This window comes from Coffea arabica, chromosome 2e (assembly GCF_036785885.1).
Source record: "Coffea arabica cultivar ET-39 chromosome 2e, Coffea Arabica ET-39 HiFi, whole genome shotgun sequence".
In the NCBI taxonomy this organism is placed as follows: domain Eukaryota; kingdom Viridiplantae; phylum Streptophyta; class Magnoliopsida; order Gentianales; family Rubiaceae; genus Coffea; species Coffea arabica.
The window spans coordinates 73,331,196-73,353,144 of record NC_092313.1 but is presented as its reverse complement, the minus strand read 5'-3'; the positions used below and the strand labels follow the sequence as shown (position 1 = coordinate 73,353,144).

The following is a 21,949-nucleotide window of genomic DNA, read 5'->3' as shown; positions in this document are numbered from 1 at the left end:
AAATCACTACTCTCTACCAATTGAATTTGGGTTTAGGGAAGCTCTCATAAAAGATCTGATCACACAGATCCCGTCTTTGGACATAAAAGATCTGACCACAAAGGCCCAGCACCAGTGCTGATCCCGGCCCAAATAAGTTAAATTTGAAAAAAAAAAGGGAAAACCTCAAATCGTTGTCTCGTCGTCGTCGAATAGTATTGGCTAAACTCAACGGGAATCTTACCTGCGCTCCAGCTTTTGGTAGCCCCCAGTTTTTGGTTTGGCGCCGTTGATTCTCTCTAACTATATAAAACCCTAAACCCCTTCCACCTCTGCTCTCTCGTTACATTTCATTTTTTTTTTTTGTTTTTTCCTACTAAATTAGGCGCCAATGGAGATACAGATGCTGTGTTTTCCGGCGGATGCTCCGCCACTTGCCGTCATTGTGGCTTCTAAAATCGCCGGTCTTTCTCTCCCTACTGATCCTTCCCTCCCTTCTGGCTCAACCCCTATCCTCCACTTCTCGGATGGGTAATTTCTCCGTTTTAATGTTTCCCTTTCTGTCGGATTTGTGAGTTTTTTTTTTCCAACTCTTAAGTTCCTTCTTTTGCCCTGTGAGCTTGAGGAATTTTTTGTCTATCATATTGGTGGGATGAAATTTCGATTATTCTGTTATTCTGGAGATGTCATTTTTTTCTTATAATATTAACAGATGATGCAATCGTCTTTATATAGCTCAATGAGGTGATTGAGCTTTGTAGTAACTCAATTTTTTGGATGCAGTGGAAAACTGCGGGGACTGTATGTGCTTCTGCGATACATCGGCCGGGTTGCAAAGATTCCAGATTTTTACAATAGGGATGCATTTGAGTCCACCCAGGTGCCTTTTTATTGCTTGCCTGCAGCTTAAATGTGTTTAATTGCAACTTTTTCATCCGCCTGTGTGGCATAAGCTATTTATTGTGACGCTTAATTAGCATACAGTTAACGTCTTTTGAGAGGATACTACCAGTAACAACCATCATGCTACAAAGATATATATATATATATATATATATATATATATTCACCCAAAAAAAAAAGGAGTGTTGATTACTCTGTTTGGAATGTCCAATAAACACATTTGTGGCAGTTTTTGTTTATTGACTACTGAATTGTTCTTGTTAGTTCTAATGTGGTAAATGAAGATATAGAATTCCATTTTACTTTGTTGTTTAAATTGTCCTTTTATCTGTCTTGTAGATTGATGAATGGCTTGAGTATGCCCCTGTTTTCTCTTCTGGCTCTGAATTTGAAGGGGCATGTGGCTATGTGGACAGATATCTACTGCAGCATACTTTTTTAGTCGGTCATAGTCTGTCAATTGCAGATATAGCAATCTGGTCAGCACTTGCAGGTAAAATATTGTGTCTCCAGTTGTTATTAGTTTGCCTAGTTAATTGTGCATCTGTATTTAGTGACTATTAAGCCTCATTCTTTTTTAATCAAATATTCCGCTCTAAGCCAGCATATCAGGAGATGGAGCATAAACTGGATGGATGAATTTTAAGTGGAGAAATTTTCTCTGACTCGTACAAGTAATATAATCTTCTTTTCATAATTGTTGTAATGAGCTCAGTCAGTTGATTACATTTGTCCTCTTTTCCTCCTCTCCTTATTGAACGTATCCTAATTGGTGGATCCAAATCATCCGTGAGCACTGAAATTACGAGTGATGTAGGTGTTATGGCTATGATACATTAGCTACATAAATACCTCAAGGACAAGTAGATATCAACCTATACATTGATTTAGTGTCAGTTGAGTTCGATGTACAAACTTTGCATAAATAACAGCAGTTGCCTATTAGTTTTGGTTAACTGTTGATTTTATCTTAAATTTATTTCCTAGCTATAGTAGCATATGTTTTACTTCAAACGTACAGAAGTGATTTGATATTTTTAGCATATAAAATGAATTATTTGATGGATTGGTGGCTACATAGCACCTGGATTTGCCCTTCTTTTGTTTTTTTGGGCAGAAAGTGTGGCCTAACTTAGACTCTTTGAGCCTTTGCCAGGTTGAAATTTATCTGGTTTTGCTTATTGTTCATGACGGAAAGCAGTCTGGTGGACTCATTTGGTATATAAGGTTCCCATCGTAGAAACCTTGGATAGACATTATTTTAGTCCTCACATTGAGCACGTGACTGCTCTCCTTTTATTGCTTCAATGTCTTTGAAATCAGTGGCCATATGTGAATGTAATCCAAATTAAAAATTTCCATATAATTTAAAATAGAAAAAAAGGTATATCTAGATGTTAAAGTTTTTCTGACATTGGAGGGCACTCCAGAATTTAGACTTGGTGAACCTCTTTTGGTCAAATATGTATTTGATGCTGAAGTGTGAGTCAGGAGAATAATATGTAAGCAATAAAGATTGATCTGGTTTTGAGCCCCTATTAGTTGTATTTGGATGAGGATGATTAAGGTTGATCTGTTTTTGGTAAAGTAGATTTTTTTTGTTGGAGCACTATTTTGCATTTTCTCCTGTAACTTTATTTCTCACTTTTAGAAGTTTGTTCTAAATAAAGACCCTTTTCTACTAGCATACCAGGATGGGTTCTCAATACTAGTTCATTTGCAGGAACAGGGCAGAGATGGCAAAGTCTACGCAATTCCAAGAAATATCAAAATCTAGTACGGTGGTTCAACTCTATACATGACGAATTTGATGCAGCTCTGAATGAAGTGACTGCAATGTATATTGGAAAAAAAGGTTTAGGGACTCAAGCAGTTTCTAAAGTCCGAGATCAACAGGTTTCTACTTCGTCTTCCAATAGTGTGAATGGCACTGTAAGTGAGAAGGGTGTGGGAGGGAACCGACCTGTATTTGAGGTGCATCTTCCAGATGCACAGGTTGGAAAAGTACGGGTGAGATTTGCTCCAGAACCTAGTGGTTATCTACATATTGGTCATTCTAAAGCAGCACTGTTAAACAAGTATTTTGCTGAGAAATATGACGGTAAGCTGATTGTGCGCTTTGATGATACGAACCCTGATAAGGAGAGCAGTGAATTCGTAGATAATCTTCTCAAAGATATTGAAACTTTGGGGATTACCTATGAGGCTGTAACCTACACATCAGACTACTTTCCCAACATGATAGAAATGGCCGAGAAATTGATTCATGAGGGTAAAGCCTATGTTGATGACACAACTCGGGAAAAAATGCAGCAAGAACGGATGGATGGGATAGAATCCAAGTGTAGAAGCAATAGCGTGGAGGAGAATCTGAGCTTATGGAAGGAAATGGTTGCTGGATCAGAAAGGGGTTTGATGTGTTGCCTCAGAGGCAAGCTGAATATGCAGGATCCAAACAAGTCCCTTTGTGACCCAGTATACTACCGTTGCAATTTGACTCCTCACCACAAGATTGGTGCTAAATATAAAATCTATCCTACTTATGATTTTGCATGTCCGTTTGTTGATGCCGTGGAAGGTATTACCCATGCACTTCGATCTAGTGAGTATCATGACCGTAATGATCAATACTACTGGATCCAGACGGATATGGGTTTTCAAAAAGTTCATATATATGAATTTAGCAGGGTGAATCTGGTCTATACACTTCTTAGCAAGCGTAAACTGCTATGGTTTGTTCAAAATGGAAAGGTTGATGGCTGGGATGATCCTCGTTTTCCTACTGTACAGGGAATAGTACGCAGGGGGCTGAAGATTGAGGCACTGATACAGTTCATGCTGGAACAGGTAAGATATTTTTTCAAGACCACAATCCAAGTATGTCTGTTTCGTTCAACATCCAACTTGATGGAATGAGGCTGGCAATGCAATGCATTTCTAATATTTCCTCCTATTAGTTGCTCTTTGAAATTCGTTTTTTTGGGGTGTTGTGCATTCTTTAGTTTCCATCTTGCTTGCTTCAGTTTTTCATTTCTACTACTCTTTTTGTGCTTCAAAAACAGAATGGTAGAGGGTATATCAGGGGAGAGAATAGTTAGTTCCTTGATCTAATAGACTTGTAACTTGTTTTTGGTGTAATCATCTTAGGGGGCATCCAAGAATCTCAATCTCATGGAATGGGACAAGCTTTGGGCCATTAATAAGAAAATTATTGATCCAGTCTGTCCCAGACATACAGCTGTTATAGACCAACGACGGGTCTTGTTGACTCTAACTGATGGCCCTGAGGATCCATTTGTGCGAATCATACCTAAGCATAAAAAGTATGAAGGTGCTGGGGAGAAAGCAACTACGTACACCAAGAGAATATGGATAGACCAGGATGATGCCCGATCAATCGCAGCTAATGAGGAAGTGACTTTAATGGATTGGGGCAATGCTATAGTAAAGGAAATCGAGAAGGACCAAGAGGGCAATGTAACACAATTAACTGGTGTTTTGCATCTTGAAGGATCTGTCAAAACAACAAAGTTGAAGCTCACGTGGTTGCCTGATACTAACGAGCTTGTTACACTCTCTTTGGTGGATTTTGATTATTTGATCACTAAAAAGAAGGTAATCCTTTGTTACTGGTTGAATCAATTGTCATTTAAATGTATCTGTCCTAATTGGGGCTGATTGAAGTTTGCATATGTTTCAATTGCAGCTCGAGGAGGATGAAAATTTCGTGGATGTTGTTAATCCATGTACCAAGATGGAGACTGCTGCTCTTGGTGATCCCAACATGAGGAACTTGAAGCGTGGTGACATAATACAGCTGGAGAGAAAAGGGTACTTCAGATGCGATGTTCCCTTCATAAGACCTTCAAAGCCCCTAGTACTGTTTGCCATCCCAGATGGCAAGCAAACCACAGTGATGAAGTTCAGAACTTAAGACAGGTCATTCTGCATTAACTTTGGGAATGCTATCTATTCTGCCCACTAGTGGGATTGTTGGTTGTAAGCCAATTTGTCACTGTGAAACTACACAAGAGTTACTAGTCATTTTTCTTTTTTCTTTTTTCTTTCTATTTGTTGTATGTTGCATTCTTAAAGATGCTTGTATTATCATTTTTGTAGTGTCATGCAACGCGCTCAGGATCACTTGAATCATATGAACGTTTTTGACGACTTTTAACTTCCCTTAGTCTTCCTCATATTCTTTTGCTCTCTTCTCCTCACTCTTATTTTCCATGTCTCCCAGACTAGTACAAGCTTTCGTTATTCTATTTTGCTGGGCGAGATATAGCCGTTGAACTGGTCTTGGTCAGAGCAGAGCAGTGCCATTCATATGACAAGTGAACGAGCCAATAATTAACGTGGCCGGATGTTTTAGAAGGCGTAGAATTAGTTGAATACGGATCTGAGCTGGGAACTTAGAACTAGGAATTGGCACTATGTTATTTTTTGGCTTGTTCTGCCCTTGCAAGTATTTTTTATGTAGACTGTAAAAAGATACAGAATAGAAAATCATGGCAATGACAGCTTTGCTTAAAAAATTTGTAGTGCCATGCTTTTACCCGTTTGGACTGCTTAAAAAATTAGTGGCGCCATGTTTCATTCCTATTCGTTGGGATTGCTATTTTTAGGAGGAGATTGAGAAATGCAATCACTTAGATGACAACTAATATTACCCATTAAACTAAGTGGAGCAAACTAATCCCGGGGACCTCAATGTCTGCTTGATGATAGAGATGGGCAAAATTATTGCAGGTTTGCTTATTGTATTGACACGTTCGAGCAGATGATTAGGATTGTTGCTAATAAATCAGTGTATGGATTTACTAGAGTTGTTAACAAGCAAATAATGATCCAACTGATAAGGCTTACTGATTAATCAGTGGTTCATTAGCACCTCCTCTATTTTTTCCCCTTTTTTTACTCTAGAGCAAAGGAATAGTAAGATTTAAACAGTGGAGAGGAGGAAACTGGAATTTGAATATAGAATTTGTAATTTTTAGAATTTCAACCTTAGTAACTAGCTCCTTTAAAGTGCATCGCAATCAAAATTTAGCTCTTCAAAGACCCCCACCAAACAAGCCAGGAAAAATAGTATCAAGTGGTTCACTTGCTCCTCCCATGAATGCAGCAGATGAGGGTGTGGGGAACTGGGGATTGGTGTCCACATCTAAGCCAGAAGATAGATTGTGCCATAATGTGGCTATTAGTGGTATTAGTATCACTTTTGTGTACTAATTAAGCAAAATCAAGAATTGTTTCCCACTCTACCCTAGTGAGAGAGGACCGCAAACTTGAGCTCAACTTTTAAACTGTTAGGTAGCCCAGACCTTTAAGATTCACCTACCCTCCAATCATTTACTTGGTAGCAGCCTTATATCTATCATTCACTTACTTACTTTGCAGTTCATGAATGCATCAACTCCAATCACTTAACTTACATTGAATGCATCAAGCATAATCAACTCTAGTTATCATTAGCTACTATATTTGGTAGCTAAGTCATTCGGTTGATCTGGTTTTATGAAGGAAAGAGGAGTGGCTCCAAAGCTGCTAACTAACCATCTTGGGAGCAATTTTGATCTTTGTTTAATAAAACTGGAAAACATGTTTCTGGGCAAAAGTTACAAGTATGTCTTTGCGGCCTTGTTATTCTTACAAGTATGTCATTATATTGCAGGACTGTTGTTAATTTTAATTCGAGAAATTGAGTTGGATAGCCATAATTGTCGAACATAGTCACTTCACCAGCAGGTAAGAAGAAGATTTTTCTCTTCTAGCGTTTCTCAAGTAAATTGGCTTCTTCGTGTATGAACGAAAAAACAAGGACTTTACCTCTGTAAATACATATATAGTTGGACATGCACAAATGTAGGCAATCAACTAAAAGTTGAATATCAAATGGACATGGCAGCAAGGCAATCTCCCCATCAAGAACCTTACTTGGATGGAACAATCACATTTTATTGTGTTGTCAAGCAAAGACAAAATTCACATGCATTTTACTTACAACATTAACTTTGACAAACTAAATTTGAAATGACATGAAATGACAAACTAACTTCGAATCCGCTTCTTTTTTTTTTATTTTATTTTTTATTTTGAAGAACAACATGAATACGACGTCTTGCTTTTAAATCAGTGTATCATCTACTTCTTGGGGGCGAGCCTTGATTTGATTTTCTCAACTTCTTTGGTACCAATTTGGAATGCCATGGTCAACACATTATCCGGAACTGGTGGATTAGATGCAAATAATGTTACTGAAATGCCTTGAGTTCCAGGCAATTGGCTGTTGAAGGCCGAGATAACGGCTGCTGCCACGTTCCCATTATTCTTCTGGAAGTGGACTAGGCCTCTGGGGAAGACGAATACTTCACCTTTCTTGATGGACTTGGAAACGAGGACATTGGCAGTGGTTATGAACCCAACATCTAGTTCACCTTCCAATACAAACACCATTTCTGTGGCACGGGGGTGGGTGTGGGGTGGATTCAGGCCACCAGGGGCGTAGTCGATCCTGGACAGGGACACACCTAGGGTGTTGAGACCAGGGACCTTCTCAACATTGGCTCCCGTGACCACTGACCCGAAGGTATTGTTGGTGGCTCCTGGGGTGCCAAGGATGGTGGTGAAGAAGTCATTAGCCGTTATATTTTCCTTGCAAATGAATCCGTTCACCTTCGGTTTACCTGTTTTTGATGAATAACAAGAACAGGAGGAGTAAAATCTTAGTCACAATTTCGAGCAATGTATTAGCACGTAGTAAAACAAACGTAAGATTGAACCCTGCTCAGAAAAATCCTAATCAAAGATGCTATCTCCCTGCATTTGTTCAAGGGGTAGATCTTCATGTCAACGGCAAGCAAACAAGATTTGAGCAGGCGAGCGTTTTTCTTCTTTTTCCTCCACACGCAGTCTAATAATTACTACTAGAATACAGCTATCATGCTTCAGAGATTAATTCTCTTTTACAAGATAGATAACTGCATAACATTAATTATCATAAATGTATCTTTGGTCCTATCATGTACAGTTTGAGACTGAACAATATTGAATCATCACTACTTTAAATTCTCATGGACCAAAATTTTAGGTATGAGTCTGACAGACATTAAATCCGACCCCAAACAGAGTAGTTGACTAGCTGCGAAAGTAGTTGGCACAAGGCAGCAGCTAAAATGCATATACACAGTACATGTCTGATAAATATCTTCCTAGTTGGTGTGTTGATTTCCAACAGAGTGATCAGCACCAACACAGAGAGAAAAGTAAAGAGCAGTCAATGTCAAAATGTGCAAGAAAAGGACAAGGAACTAACAACTACCAACACACCTAAATGCTTGTATTGGATCAAGAATTGAAGCCAATTACCAACTAAGGTTAAAGGAACTTGAAAAACTAAGCAATGAACGTTATTAATGTTACAGTCCATAATCTAAAAGAAGATAGAGGAAGTCAGCTTGGGGTACCTGTGAGATCAGCAACACAAACATCTTGAAGCATGTCTGGATCTGAAGCTAACACCTGATTGAAGCTTATAGTCAAGAAGACCATAAGCATCAAGAATACCAACTTAGGAGCCATGCTGATATTGGTGCAGAAACAAAAGTTGTTTATGGTTTATGTATCTGTGTGTGTGTATTAATTGGAAAAGACCAAAAGGGAGTAATCAAAGCTGGAAAAAGGTGAAGCACAGAAAGAAAGAGAGACAGATGTGAGAAGTTAGTTGGGGTTGGGGACACTGGGACAAATGGAAAGACAAAAGTGGGAGTTTATTTATAAGTAAAGAAGTCGAAGCCTTGAAGTTGAAGACTGAGAAGATGGGGGGAAGAGGTAACTGAGGGGAACTGGAAGGGGACTAAAGTAAACTATGGAGGAATCTTTAACGTGAATTGTCAAGTGTGAATGAATGTTAAAGCACGAAACTTGCCTCCTTCAACCCAAAGTTAAGGGATGAAGATTAGGGCCATTGATGGGGATATTATTTGATGGGGTCCCTGCATATGCAGACAATTCTTGCTAAAATTTTGAGCTTCTTTGACCGACATTGTCAGAGTTCAGAGCTGTAAATTCCCCCCTTTTTTGGGGGTAGAACACAGCTGGAAAAGTCTAATACATCTCCGATCTGTTCTAGAAGTACATAATCTAAAGCTAGTGCCTAGTAGGTTAACATTAGGATAATCTATTATCTACATTTGACCCCCAAAAAAATAAAGGGGGAGAGATAGAGAGAGATCAACTGGTATGATACAACTGCTTATTATGATCTGTCATAAAACTTAGCTTCCAGTAGTAAATTTAGCTGTAGCAGAGTGCCTTGGGGGTTAGTACACATTTAGTAGCAGGCCTTACCACAAGAATCCCACATCGATCAAGGGGGGTTGAGGGTTAGATTATTAGTTCCCTCGATGGTCTCAATAGTTGCCGGCTTTTGAGATTTACTTGGAATTCAGGGTTAGTAATTTAATTCTGATTTCTTCGTTGATAGTAGTAAATTTAGCTGTAGCACTTAGGGTGCGTTTGGTAGATGGGTTTTGAGACAAGAAATGGGATTTAGTTTCAATAGTAATATTTGGTTCGACTTCCACAATCACTATGACTATACTTTAGGTACGGTTACAATGGTAAATTGGGGAATAACAACAGGTTTGATAAGAACACCACTGAGTATTTGATAACTTTACAGCAATAGATTTTAGCAATCAAAAGAAAATAAAGATTAATCTTTTATATAATGAAAATGTATGCACTAGCACCCTCAGATGCAAGTCGCTTAATTTTTTTTTTGTTTGAATTTAAACTTCGTTTTTTGCAGATGTGGCATTATTATCAATCAAAGGGTATTAGTATATACACTTTTAATGTATTCAAGATTAATCTAAAAAAAAACTAATAATAGATAAGTGAAACTCTACTTTTTAATAGTTAATCATGAAACCCCCGAGAAGGAATCTATGAAATTCATTAACTGGTTCCAATTGACCTTAAAACAAATATTATACTATGTGGGTATGATTGAAATTAAAACTCATAAGTTAACTTATCGTGAAAGCCACTAATCAAGCACCTCCCCAGTGTAATTTTGAAAATTACACCTAAAGAATTCAAGGCCGGCCAAGAATGGCATTAACGAAAATGGGACTGGTGCAGTTCTTAATTATACCAAATGGAAAATACTTCTATTTTATTTACGAGGAAGAACAGGCCAAAGTTGATGATTATTTGATTTTGAGACAGGGTTGCAATGATTGAAACGAATATCTAACACTTGTCCAAGTTTGGTTTTAAGAATTGCAGTATGACCTCAGAAACAAATATATAAAAAAAAATGAAAGGATTAGACCAAGAGGTGGGGCTCAATTAGCTGAAAATATTGGACTAATGGACAAGAAACTTCCTTTATACTGCTAAGAGGCCCCCCAAAAAAATTGATGGAAAGAGAAAATTCAAAGATGATACCTCAGTGAAAGCACTTTGGGAATTGGAGTAGCAGAGATTTGTAAAAGGAGCCTACTTCCCTGACATAAAAAGTTCTAAAAAGCCAAATGAAAACTTTCATTTTGAAAGAGAAGTTCAAGATTATATAATCCCACCTTTCATTTCGCCTCTTGAAGTATTGATTTTCTATAGCATAAGAAATTACAAAATTTTGATGGTGGTTATTGCCCTGCTTGGCCATTTTCTCTCTTGACCACCCTTGGATTGGAAGACGCCCTCCAATGGTCCTCAATAAAATCTTGGGATAATTCACAAATCTCACCTGAGGTTTATCTTAATATCAATTAGTATTCTTATAGTTTCAAAAATCTCTCTTGCTTCCCTTGTCAGATTGACAAGACAAGATTTCTCTATCATAGGTAGTAAATTGATGATATTATCCTTCTAGAAATCTTTAATTGATTAACTAAAGTTTGCACAAAAAAAAAAAAAGAATTTGAAATGTACAAAAATTGAAGACGACAATTAGCAAAAGTACCATTTATAATTGCGACTTCTCTTTATTGCACTTACATCTCTACCAATTTGTCTTTTGCTTATTAGGTTTGTTTTAGTCTTAATTGCTCCTCTAATATTTATATAAAGGATAACAAGAGGGTCCAAATGGAAGTAAATTATTATCTCTCATTATCTATGAATTTTTTAATGCATGAGCAGTAGTGACAAATTATGTTGCGAATCATGTTAATCAAGGGGAGGTAAAAGACATTTTTGAAACCACGAGAATATTAAGTGATATTAAGACATACCTCGAGGGATGTTTGTGAAACTATCCCTAAAATCTTAAGGGGTATTCACTCTCTCTGCAGTACTATACTACTCTTTAAGTCCAAAATATCTATGATCTGTACCTAAATATGAGGCTCCCATCTGTAGTACTATACTACTCTTTTAAGTCCAAAATATCTATGATCTGTACCTAAATATGAGGTCTCTAAATAAGGCTCCCACACCGAGGTAACATTATCCAGACATTAAAAGGATTAAAAAAGGAAATATTTCAGTTGCACGTACTATCTTATTATGTTCGATCAGTTTTGGATATAAAAAGTTGAATCAATGTCATTACTGAACTCAGAATCACCATTACTAGTTGCAAGGTAACTGAGTAGCTGGTTATATAGTCGAATCATATAAAGAATTAATCAAGCTAAATGGCTGAACAACTCTGCAAAGACAAATCGCATTCTCCATAAATCCAACCGTCTTTTTGCACACAAAAATATGATTATTATTTATCATTCTCTACTCAAAAAACAAAGCAAAGCAAAGGCAAGAAGCATGCAGTTAAAGATTTTTGTAGGTGAAGAAAATAGTAATAATCTCTAACGCGTTGGCCAAGTCAAAGTGCCTTGCATGGAACGGATAGGTCATTGTTTGGTGTGTTGGGGCCAGCAAAGCATTTCCAAAATCTGCCAAGGAAGGAAGAGGAAGACATGCATAATTATATGCAAAAGGGACATTCCAATATTTCTTCAAGAAATGGAACTTCTTGCATTGTACGTAGAGTATATAAACATGCAACAACCCTACGTTGACGGCTTATCTATCTATCTATCATCAAGTCTGCTAGCATTCAAGCCATGATTACTTCGCATGAAAAATTTGGCACCAAGCACAAATTACGATTAGTGTAACTAAAGAAGCCAGTGTGATGTATGAACTTATAATTAGCACTATAATTTTGTGCACTAAATAAACTTAATTTCCATCTGGTGTACAAGTATTTCTAGATTAAGCACGTATATATCAGTAATTCTTGCAATCCAATTAAGTTACCTTTTGAAGGTTAACGAAAATTTGTCTTCCTTGTTCAAATTTTCTGTACTAAATCTCGGGACTATACTGTCTAATTTACATTGTGGAAATGGGCAAATTAATTACTATACTTGCTTCATGCTGGATAACTTGTGACCAAATTTATATTGGCAATAAATCATTGCATCTGTTTTGAAAAGAAAAAAGAAAAAGAAAAAGAGGAAGAAATTATATATGTATAACCTTTAAGGCCGCTTTCAGATTGATTTTTTTATTGAGTCCTGTTTAAGTGTTGATCTACTTCCTCGGTACAAATCATTATCATTGATTCATTATATAATGATGATTAGTCTTTGGTACATAATGAGATTAGGAGGTTTAAGCCCTTTGTCCACAGCAGTTGTTTAATTGTTCCATCAACCAAGAGCACAGAGGGACCAGAAAGTGGCCTAAAGGGAAGACAGATTTTATGCGTAAGCTTGAAAAAGTTACTTCATTAATTTCCACATTTCCACTGCTTGTATATGGACAAGCAGCCTTGTGTAACAAATTGTACTTCAATAGATCAGAAATCAGAATAGTATTAAAGAACCCTTCTTTTGTTTTGTTTTGTTTTTTTTTTGGGTTGAGGGTTGGTGGTTGTAGTTATGTCTCTCCAAGGGAAAGTGGTGGAAAGATTACAAATGATTTTCTTTTTCTTTTTCTAAGAAAATTGAAATCTGTGACAAGTATTACATCAATTTATGTCATAGTTGTAAGTAATTTTTTTTTTTTTAAAAAAGAAATGTTGGCAGATTTAAATAATTTTTTATGGATATGAAAAGCAAAGAATTATGATCAAAGAATAGACCCCAATTGCTCTATTTGGCAAAAAAAAAAAAAAAAGAGAGAGGAGAGATGTGAGGATGATTCTTTAGCAAAGTTTGAAGGATTTGTTTGCTCACTTAGGTCCCTTTAGCAAAGATAGGTAGCCTTTCACTATGAGTAAGGTCTGAAGCCTAATCATGAGACAGTTGAATTGTCACAAGGATGTGGAAAAATTAATTGCAGGCTTCTCTAATGAAAACAGACAAATACCTTGAAATTAGGAATATCATGAATTTTCAACATCAGATGTGTTTGAATTGACATGAATTTGATTTGAAAAGATGTGTTTGTCAAGAAGATTGGATTGACAAGAAGATTTGTTTGTCAAGAATAATAATGGGATCCAAATGACATCATTATTCAGTTTTATATATTTTGTTATTTGGCATTGACAATTTTAATAGGAACTAAAAGGGAAAAAAAGTTCAAATGTACACTCATTATTATTTCATTACGAATCTGCTAAAATGTGGCTTCATATACAGCATAGTTCATGGATCTTTAAGAGAGGAGGGGGGGGGGGGGGGGGGGGGGGGAATAACGAAAGAATAAGTCTATAAACTACTTTTTTTAAGCCGTAATTCAACAGATTTATATGATACAAAGTTTATTAGTAGTCTAATACTTCGAATCTACAAATAAATTACAAAACTCGATTTTAAGTGAAAATAAATAAATTTTTGTATTCATCCCTTGAAAAATTAGAAACCCCCAAGAGAAGCGACATACATCCATTCATCCGTTATTAATGTGTTGAAACCATATTTTTTCTAAAAAATAAAAGGGAAATATCCAAATATCCAAAAGGGAAATATCCCAATATACTATTTTTTATTATTTGTACTTCCACCATTTGTTTTATCATATAGTATAATGAATGAAAACTATATCATTAAAATGATCGAGGGAGTGTGAATAACAAAAATGGGAGTGTAAATAACATTTCGAAAAAAAAAAATGCGAGTGTTGAAACCATGTTAATAAGTTTTCAAAGGGGTGTGGCACTAAGCCCAATGTGACCGACTTAGTTTGAACTTGGGCTGTTTTGAAATCAAAAGCAATGCCTGATGAGTCAAGCACTATGGCCATCACGAAGAGTAGATGGAATACAATATTGGCCCAAAACTAAAGCTTTTTTCCATAGGCCTTTTGGTCGATTGTCCTTTTTTTTTTAAGAAGAATGAGATTTAAGCAATTGGAATGGAAATGACAAGGGAAAATTGAATCCAAAATTTTTATTGCTGGTTGATCACCCACATGTAGAAGAAAATAAATGTTTTTTTTAGGAAAAGGAAAAGAAATAAAATACGATTCAAGATTGCAATTGATTCATGCTATAAAGAATTCTTTACACTAGAATGCTTTGGAACAATTAATCCTATACATGCGAGAGAATTAGAGCTTATTGAAAATGTCAAGTTACTACGGTACATCTTTCTACAAAAAATTTCTAAAAATAGTAATCCAAACGGATACAAAATAGTAATCCATCCTGCCTAATCACAAATTTATTATCATTTCACAGCAGGCTGCATTTTTTTAGCGAAAATGACAGACTAATTGGTAGTGTGTACCAACAACATCCTTGAATAGTAGTCATAGGTTTGAGGAACTCAAACTCCATGTCACTTTTTACAATCCAGTTCCATAGTAGACAGTTTCATCTACAACAAGTTGAAAGAAGAACGGATAATTTTACTGACGAATGGAGAAGGATCGCGTTTCAAGGATTTTTCTTATCCTTTAATAATCGTATTCTGCATATTTTTGTTGCAAACATTGCAGTGTAATTAGGGTTACAAACGAGTCGAATTGAGTCGAGTTTTAACCTAATCAAACCGAATCTTGCCTTAGTTTTATTTTATCGAACTCGAACTCGAGCTCGAGTTCGATTTCGATAAAACTAAGTCTCGAGTTCGATTTTGATAAAACTAAGTTAAGATTCGGCTCGATTTGGCCAAAACTCGACTCGACTCGACTCGTTTGCAGCCCTTTCGATGAGTTGACAATCTTGAGTTCGATTTCGATAAAACTAAGTTAAGATTCGGCTCGATTAGACCAAAACTCGACTCGACTCGGCTCGTTTGCAGCTCTCTCGATGAGTTGACAATTTTGAAGTTCGAGCTAGAACTTGAGCTCAAAAAAATAAAAATAGTTATTTTATTTTTAAAAAAATAAATAAAAAATATTTTTTTCTTAATAAATAATAAATTATTAAGGATATACATGTAATTTTACTATTAAAATATATATATATATTCGAGCTCGCGAGCCGACGAGCTTAATATTTTAAACTCGAGTTCGACTCGACCAACTCGAGATCGACTCACAAGGCCACCAGTGCAGCTGAACAGCCTCCTTCTTTGAGTGATAGGTCTCACAGGAGTCTCGGAATCAGCATACTTCTTCGTACCTCGACTAGCCATTTTTTGGCACAACCAGAAGCGGATGCTGTGGTAATCAATTACTTATATCAAATTCTTTAACTGTTTCACCTTTATGTCAATCATCAATAGTTTGTTTCCCCTCTTCGACTGTAGATTCCCTCACACGGACTCGGGGCACGGACGGTTACCTGCAACCGTCCCAGGCGGTTTTGGTCATTATCAACTGCGCGTAACTTTCTTTGTACATCGTGTAACTTTTTTTGCACATCGCGTAACTTTAGAGTAAATTTTTGTGAGACCCACACATGGCGTGGAAATTGAGTTACAACTTGTAATCTCAGCCGCACAAATTTTTGAGGCCAAATCATGGCCATTAACCGCTCAGGGACGGTTGCAGGTGCAACCGTCCCTGCCCCATTTCCCTCTTCTTCAATAGTTTCGATTCGTTTGCAGTCATAAGTGTAATTGTTATATAGGATTCCTAGATTTGCTATCATGCTCCCTAGATTTGCTATCAGATTTTGAGACTTACATGTATGCCAGGATTCCCAAGTTGGACTGATAGTGTACAGCCAGGGTCATCAACTAAAATCTGCAGTTCGTGCTGTGACCTAAAAGAGTTTGAGCCAGTGGACTGAACGACTTCAGCAGCGAGAGAGGCTGTCCTGAAGAAACAGTATTAGCAATTAAACCCATCAATACAAAACAAGCTAACACATAGGAGAGCATTCCAAAGAGTAAAAGCTCAGACAGCTTCCTGAACAAAGCACAAAACAAGGGAATACAATAAAACAAAACATATTCTTACACCTGTGTACATGTATGACAAAGAGAGGGAGAGGGAGTGAGGGAGGGAGGGCGAGAGGGAGAGAGAGAGAGAGGGATGGTGAAACTTCTTGCCAATGTAAAATTGAAAAGGACTCATCCAGAATTTTCAAAAAAATTTTCAGTCCATGCATCTCAATGAGTTGATCATAGGCGTTATGATGGAAAGTTATCTATCAAGGTTTGAGAAAACATTCTGCCAAAAAAAAAAAAAATCACCTGCACTTATGTAGCCAAAATCTTTCACATAAACAGTTTATCAAAAAGTTGAATTACTACAGGGAAGGTCTGCTCATATGGAAAATTTTCACATAAAATGGATAAAAGAAAACAAAAGAAAGATGGTCAGTTATAGTGAGAGTTTTTAGGATGCACATACTGTAGCTCATTGATAACCTGACCACCTGCTTGGGTTGCCAGTCTAGAGTCATTTGTTCCTTTGGAAGAGCAGAGAAGTCAATGTTAGTTAAATGAAGATACAGAAGCAACTAACAAATTTGTACAAAAGTAAAAGGCAAGAACCTCTGCATCTCTTCTCTTTTGATGCTAAGCTTGAAAGAGTCATTTTACGATTCAACTGCTACTAATGCGAAGCATAGGTTATACTTACCAGAATGTGAATTCTGAGTACCAAATGGAGTCTTCCCAGGCAAGTTGCTCCCACCAAAGCTTGACACTGACTGGCCAAATGACGGTTTCTGGCTAGGGCCACAGGATCTGGTGTTTGATGGACCAACGTTTCTGGTGCCTGATGCTCCAAATGCAGGAGCACTTGAATATCCATGTCCTCTGTTGCTTGAAGCAGGATTCACATGCACAGAACCAAATGATGATATCTGGCCAAAGCCAGAGGTAGTGCTGTTTGACAAACCAAAGCTAATAGTGCCTAATACTCCAAATTGAGAGCCTGAGTTCCCGAGAATAGACTTTTCATTCCGAGAGCCAAAAGGTGATCTACTAGACACACTCGCAGAAGAGCCAATGGATACTGATTCACAGGAGCTGCCACGAGTACCAAACCAAAACCCAAAAGCAGGTTGATCTGACGAGCTAAAAGTGACATGAAGGGGACCAACTTGCGTCTGTTGACATGGTTGCTGAGGGTTCTGATTAGAGGCAAAATATCCTACAAGAAGATAGAAAAAGAAACCAACTGAAATTCTAAATAAAGCAGCGCAGATGCCGTACTCTACAAATTCAACTAGGTAGAACTACATATCACATCCTTGGTCACAGGTTGCATCATTGTAACGACTTCTAAGTTTAGAATAAGAAATAATAGGAAAGGAAAGACAATGAATATCCAACATCAAAAAACAACAATCTGCAATCACAATGCCTGTCCAAATATATAAAACATCATATGAAGCAAAGGGATTTTTATAACCTCCTGGGCTATTGAGGGAAGATGTACTACTGCTTGAGTTGTTAATTTGGCCATAAACCAACGAAGACCCTGAAGACGAAGGGCAGTTCATTTGCCCATGGACCGATGAAGACCCTGAACCTGAAGGGCTGCTGCTGCTGCTGCCTGACTGACCAAATACTGTTCAGAGGAGACTATCAGTTGGCGGTAATGTTCATTCCAGGAGATCTTGATGTTTATAGTATTACCAAGAAAAAAAGAATAGGCTGTGATCATGAGGCCCACTAATCGATAAACATCAAGAAACATGAGAAAGTACAAATATTTACAAGAAACCTCACCATGGATGCACCCCTGCATTCAGTAAAAGCGAATTTACACAAACATACAAAATGGGCTTCGGAAAAGGAAGAACTTACGGCTATTTTTCGAAGATTTGACCATCTTTGAAGATTTGATCAAACTGGCACAAAACAAGAGTGGCATGCAAATGCAAATGCAAATGCGAATGCAAAACCCACAAGCTTCACGTCGATCACTGTCTGAAGGGATTAAGGGGTTAAAACTTGAGAATGGGCGTTGAAAGTTGTGGGGTTCTGCAAAATGGGGTCTAAGAATACGAAGGCCGTCTGCAGAGTTTTGAGAAAGAGGAAAGACTGAAAAACTGAAGGCCGGGTGGCAATGGCAATAGCCTGAAATTGAAGCGGTTGCGGTTTTTATTTTGAGTTTTAGTTTTACTCAGAGCCTGAGTGGGCGGCAATAGCTTGATTTATTGTTAGGAATAATTTCAGAAACCTCCTCTGAGGTTTCTAACTATTTTACTGACCTCCCTCTAGGTTTCAAAAATTATACTAACCTCTCCTAAAGTTAATTATCTTGTAATATTTAGATCCAATCGATAATTAAAAAGTAATATTGAAAGAGAGAAGATAATATGATTCCATCATTATCCCTCGTCTACTACTTTATTTAATTAATTTAATGCCAATCCGCATATAAAATAAAGCTACTAAAATTTCCTGTTTATTATTAGGGATGAAATCACATATAGTATCAAAAAATATTATATCATTTTATATTTTTCACTTAATACAATATTCAAATTACTCTTTTCAATTATATATCCATTAGCAAACATGATCAATAACAAATAATAATAATAAAAATTACAGCCAAAATATTACAAAGAACAAATTTTAACATCATAAATATTTTTATCAACATATTAAGGGTATTTGTTGAGATTTTTATGATATTAAAGTTTACTCTTTGTAATATTTTGGTCATAGATTTTTTGATTATTTGTTGTTGATCATATTTGACAATGAGTTTGTAGCTAAAAAGAGCAATTTAAATCTTACATTAAATATATAGAATGAAATACTATTTTTGATGCTATATGTGATTTAATCTCTGGTGATAAATAGCAAATTTTAGTATTTTCGTTAATATTTTGGGCAGGTATTAGATTAATTAAACAATTTAGTAGATGAGGGACAATAGTAGAATCATATTATTTTCTCTCTCATAATATCACTTTTAATTGTTGATTAAATCTAGATGTTATAAGATAATAAATCTCAAGGAAAATTAATATAATTTTTAAAACTTGTAATGAGGTGAGTGAAATAGCCAAAAACCTCAGGAGAGGTTTTTGAATTTATCCCTAGTTGTTATGGATAGCGTTTATTAGTGCGTAGTAGTCTTCTACGGTATCAAACCATCAATACATTCTCTGAGCATTTGGATTAGGGGATGAAAAGTGAAGTTCCACCTTGTTCGGATTGCTATTTTCTAGAGTTTTTATAGAAAAATGTATTATAATAATTTAATATATATGAGATATAAGAGGTTACTAAGAAATGTATTTGCAAAAACATAAAAGTTTTTTGAAGAAAAATTGCAATCCAAACAAGGCCTAGTTCATGTATCCCCAAATCAAATTATGTTACTGTCTGTCAGATAAGTTCTAATGGGTATTGATTAGATCAGCAAGTGTTTGAAGAGCAATACAAGTCCCTGTGCATTTATTCAGGAATTTGTGACTAAATTAGTGCCCTTTGGCTTTGAAACTTGATGAGGAAAATCCATGGATTAAATATCCATCTCTATCTTCCCCAAACAAAAACTAAATAAATAAAAAATCCATCTTCAATAAGTTACTTGAATATATTCTTAAGTGATAGTTTCTTGTGTTTCTTGTGCTGTGATAGTACCTATCAGTATTCCCTCTCATACTTGAACATTTTCTTAAGTGATAGTTGTGTATTTTTTTTCTCCATCAAATCAAGCTCTATTGAATTCCCTCTCATATTGACGACTTCTCTTGCCATGCTGATGGCTTTGGGATTGTCTTTCATCTTCATATTCTCTTTCATCATGGACCTCGTCTGAATCATCACTCCAATGGCTTTGGGATTGTCTTTCATCTTCATATTCTCTTTCATCATGGACCTCGTCTGAATCATCACTCTAGCAAATTTTTTTTGGTACAACTTGCGAGGAAGGAAGAAACAGGTTTACCATATTTTTTTGGGATATTTTTACCCTTTCACAAATATTCCTCCACTCTACGTAGCCTTGTAACCGGATGATTCGCTGGTAAAAATCGGTAAAATGAGTCTGCTGGTGCGCTTATGCGAGTTTAGTGACCTTTTTTGCCATAAGAAATGTTTGATGATCAAAGGGTGTCATTTTATATAGTTAAGTGACCATTTCGGCCATTCATTCTTTTTCTTTAGGATTATTTTACATTTTAATGGACAATTGAACGCGACCACTAGCATGGTAAAAAAAAAGTGTCAAGCACGTTATATTATACAAGTCGTTTTTCACATTTGAGCTAGTATGTTATAATTGTCAGTACAATCTTTGAACTAGTTTTCTTGATTGCAGATGAGAGTGACTGGACAAGTATCAAGTTAACCACTAAACCAAATAAAATTCTCCGAATTGACAAAGCAGAGAGTTGTACTGGAAATTAAGCTAATGATCCCCTCAAATTAATGGTTATAATTGAAAGAGTGAAGAATGAATCAAGATTAGTTGGGATTCAAGAGTACAATAAAACCTAATCACCAATTTATTTCCCTTTTACGAATTTTCTCAGTACCAGAATTAGATTGGTGAAGCTGGTATGAATTATTAAATGGTTTTGTACCTTTCATTTCAGTATTTGTCTGCTACTCTCCCGTAGTCATTAGCAACCAAAAGGAACCATTTCACGTAGCTAACTCCTTGCTTTAATAGCAGAATTTGCCTAGCTTTTTATACATCTAAACTACTTAAAGCCGCGAAGCCTGATGAATAGTTGATTGTGCCGGTTTCACTGTGATTTTGCAGCCAATTTCGTCCTTTTTGGTCTTTTCGTGGGCTTCATGCAGCGCCCTTGCTTCTTCTTCCGCTTGTCCTCATTGCTTTTTTTGTTGCTTTGTTCCCATTCTGCCCTTCCCTTGGTTCGTTTGTAATTTTGTCCCCAATTTTGTCCTTTTGTTTCTCCTCCATCTTCCGCTGCTGCAGTTGTTATGCCTGACTTTATTCACAAATGTTAGCTTTTGTCCCCAACTTTGTCCTTTTCTTTCTCCTTCATTTTCCGTTGCTGTATGTAATTGTTATCGCTAGCTTTATTCACGAAAATGTTAGCTTATCGTTTTTATTTATTAACTTTATTTCACATATAACTTCCTTCAATCTTAACTTTGTATTAGCATTTCTTTCTTCAAACTATAATTCTCTCTTCTCTTTTATATTTATTATTATATTCATTAATCAATAAATTAATTACTCAAAATATATATATTAACAAACATATTGATTTTGTAAAAAAAATCCTTCGCATATATAAACAAAAATATATATAATATACACAGCATTAAACAATCATAAAGTATATTTTTTCACCCAAAAAAATATATATAAAAAAATTAATTTTCTCCAAAATATATATATCAACAAAAACTTCATACACATCCAATAAATATAAATCAATTATTCAAATCTATCTTTAACTTCCATTCATTCGACTAACCATTTTCTAAAAATATCCAATAGCTTCTTTCTATTCCAAAAATCTTATTTCTATAATATATATTAACTACTAAACAATTAACTTAAATCTTTTCCACTTCAAAATTGAATAACACAATACACATACATTCAAAAAAAAGTTATAATTAATTCTATACCCTTTATATACGATTTATCTTCCACAATATATATATTAACAAAAATATTTATTCTCTAGAAACACAACTTTAATTCTATAATACAAACACAAAATTATTTTGACTACAAAAACATATAAATATATTTTTATATCCTATTTATCACCCATTTTACATATCTCCACTTTTTCCAAAATATATTT

General features: G+C 36.0%; 2 protein-coding genes across 4 annotated transcripts; one reads left to right on the top strand and one right to left on the bottom strand.

Moving 5' to 3' along the window:
* The first annotated feature begins 117 nt into the window (after positions 1-117).
* On the top strand, positions 118-5,487 carry LOC113733056 (glutamate--tRNA ligase, cytoplasmic-like). Of its 3 annotated transcripts, none has more exons than XM_027259192.2 (7): positions 118-240; positions 365-510; positions 763-859; positions 1,222-1,375; positions 2,606-3,729; positions 4,030-4,497; positions 4,589-5,061. In XM_027259192.2, exons 2-7 carry the CDS (start codon positions 371-373, stop codon positions 4,814-4,816), a joined length of 2,211 nt encoding a protein of 736 aa, XP_027114993.1. In that variant the 5' UTR covers positions 118-240; positions 365-370; the 3' UTR covers positions 4,817-5,061. The 3 variants fall into 3 exon arrangements, with proteins under 3 accessions (XP_027114993.1, XP_027114991.1, XP_071937139.1); XM_027259190.2 differs by having other exon boundaries at positions 154-257; XM_072081038.1 differs by adding an exon at positions 5,126-5,487 and having other exon boundaries at positions 166-510; positions 4,589-4,821.
* Positions 5,488-6,822: 1,335 nt separating this feature from the next.
* LOC113733055 (germin-like protein 5-1) lies at positions 6,823-8,789 on the bottom strand. Its single transcript, XM_027259189.2, has 2 exons — positions 8,352-8,789; positions 6,823-7,571 (listed from the first exon to the last, which is right to left on the bottom strand). The coding sequence occupies exons 1-2, from the start codon at positions 8,464-8,466 to the stop codon at positions 7,030-7,032; spliced, it is 657 nt and encodes a 218-aa protein (XP_027114990.1). The 5' UTR covers positions 8,467-8,789; the 3' UTR covers positions 6,823-7,029.
* Between the last annotated feature and the right edge of the window lie 13,160 nt (positions 8,790-21,949).

Excerpts from the sequence above, each read along its gene's own strand:
- LOC113733056 (XM_072081038.1), top strand. The coding sequence starts at position 371 with ATGGAGATACAGATGCTGTGTTTTCCGGCGGATGCTCCGCCACTTGCC. Across the intron at positions 860-1,221 it reads ATGCATTTGAGTCCACCCAG|ATTGATGAATGGCTTGAGTA; the intron begins GTGCCTTTTTAT and ends TCTGTCTTGTAG. Across the intron at positions 1,376-2,605 it reads AATCTGGTCAGCACTTGCAG|GAACAGGGCAGAGATGGCAA; the intron begins GTAAAATATTGT and ends GTTCATTTGCAG.
- LOC113733055 (XM_027259189.2), bottom strand. The coding sequence starts at position 8,466 with ATGGCTCCTAAGTTGGTATTCTTGATGCTTATGGTCTTCTTGACTATA. Across the intron at positions 7,572-8,351 it reads TTGTGTTGCTGATCTCACAG|GTAAACCGAAGGTGAACGGA; the intron begins GTACCCCAAGCT and ends CATCAAAAACAG.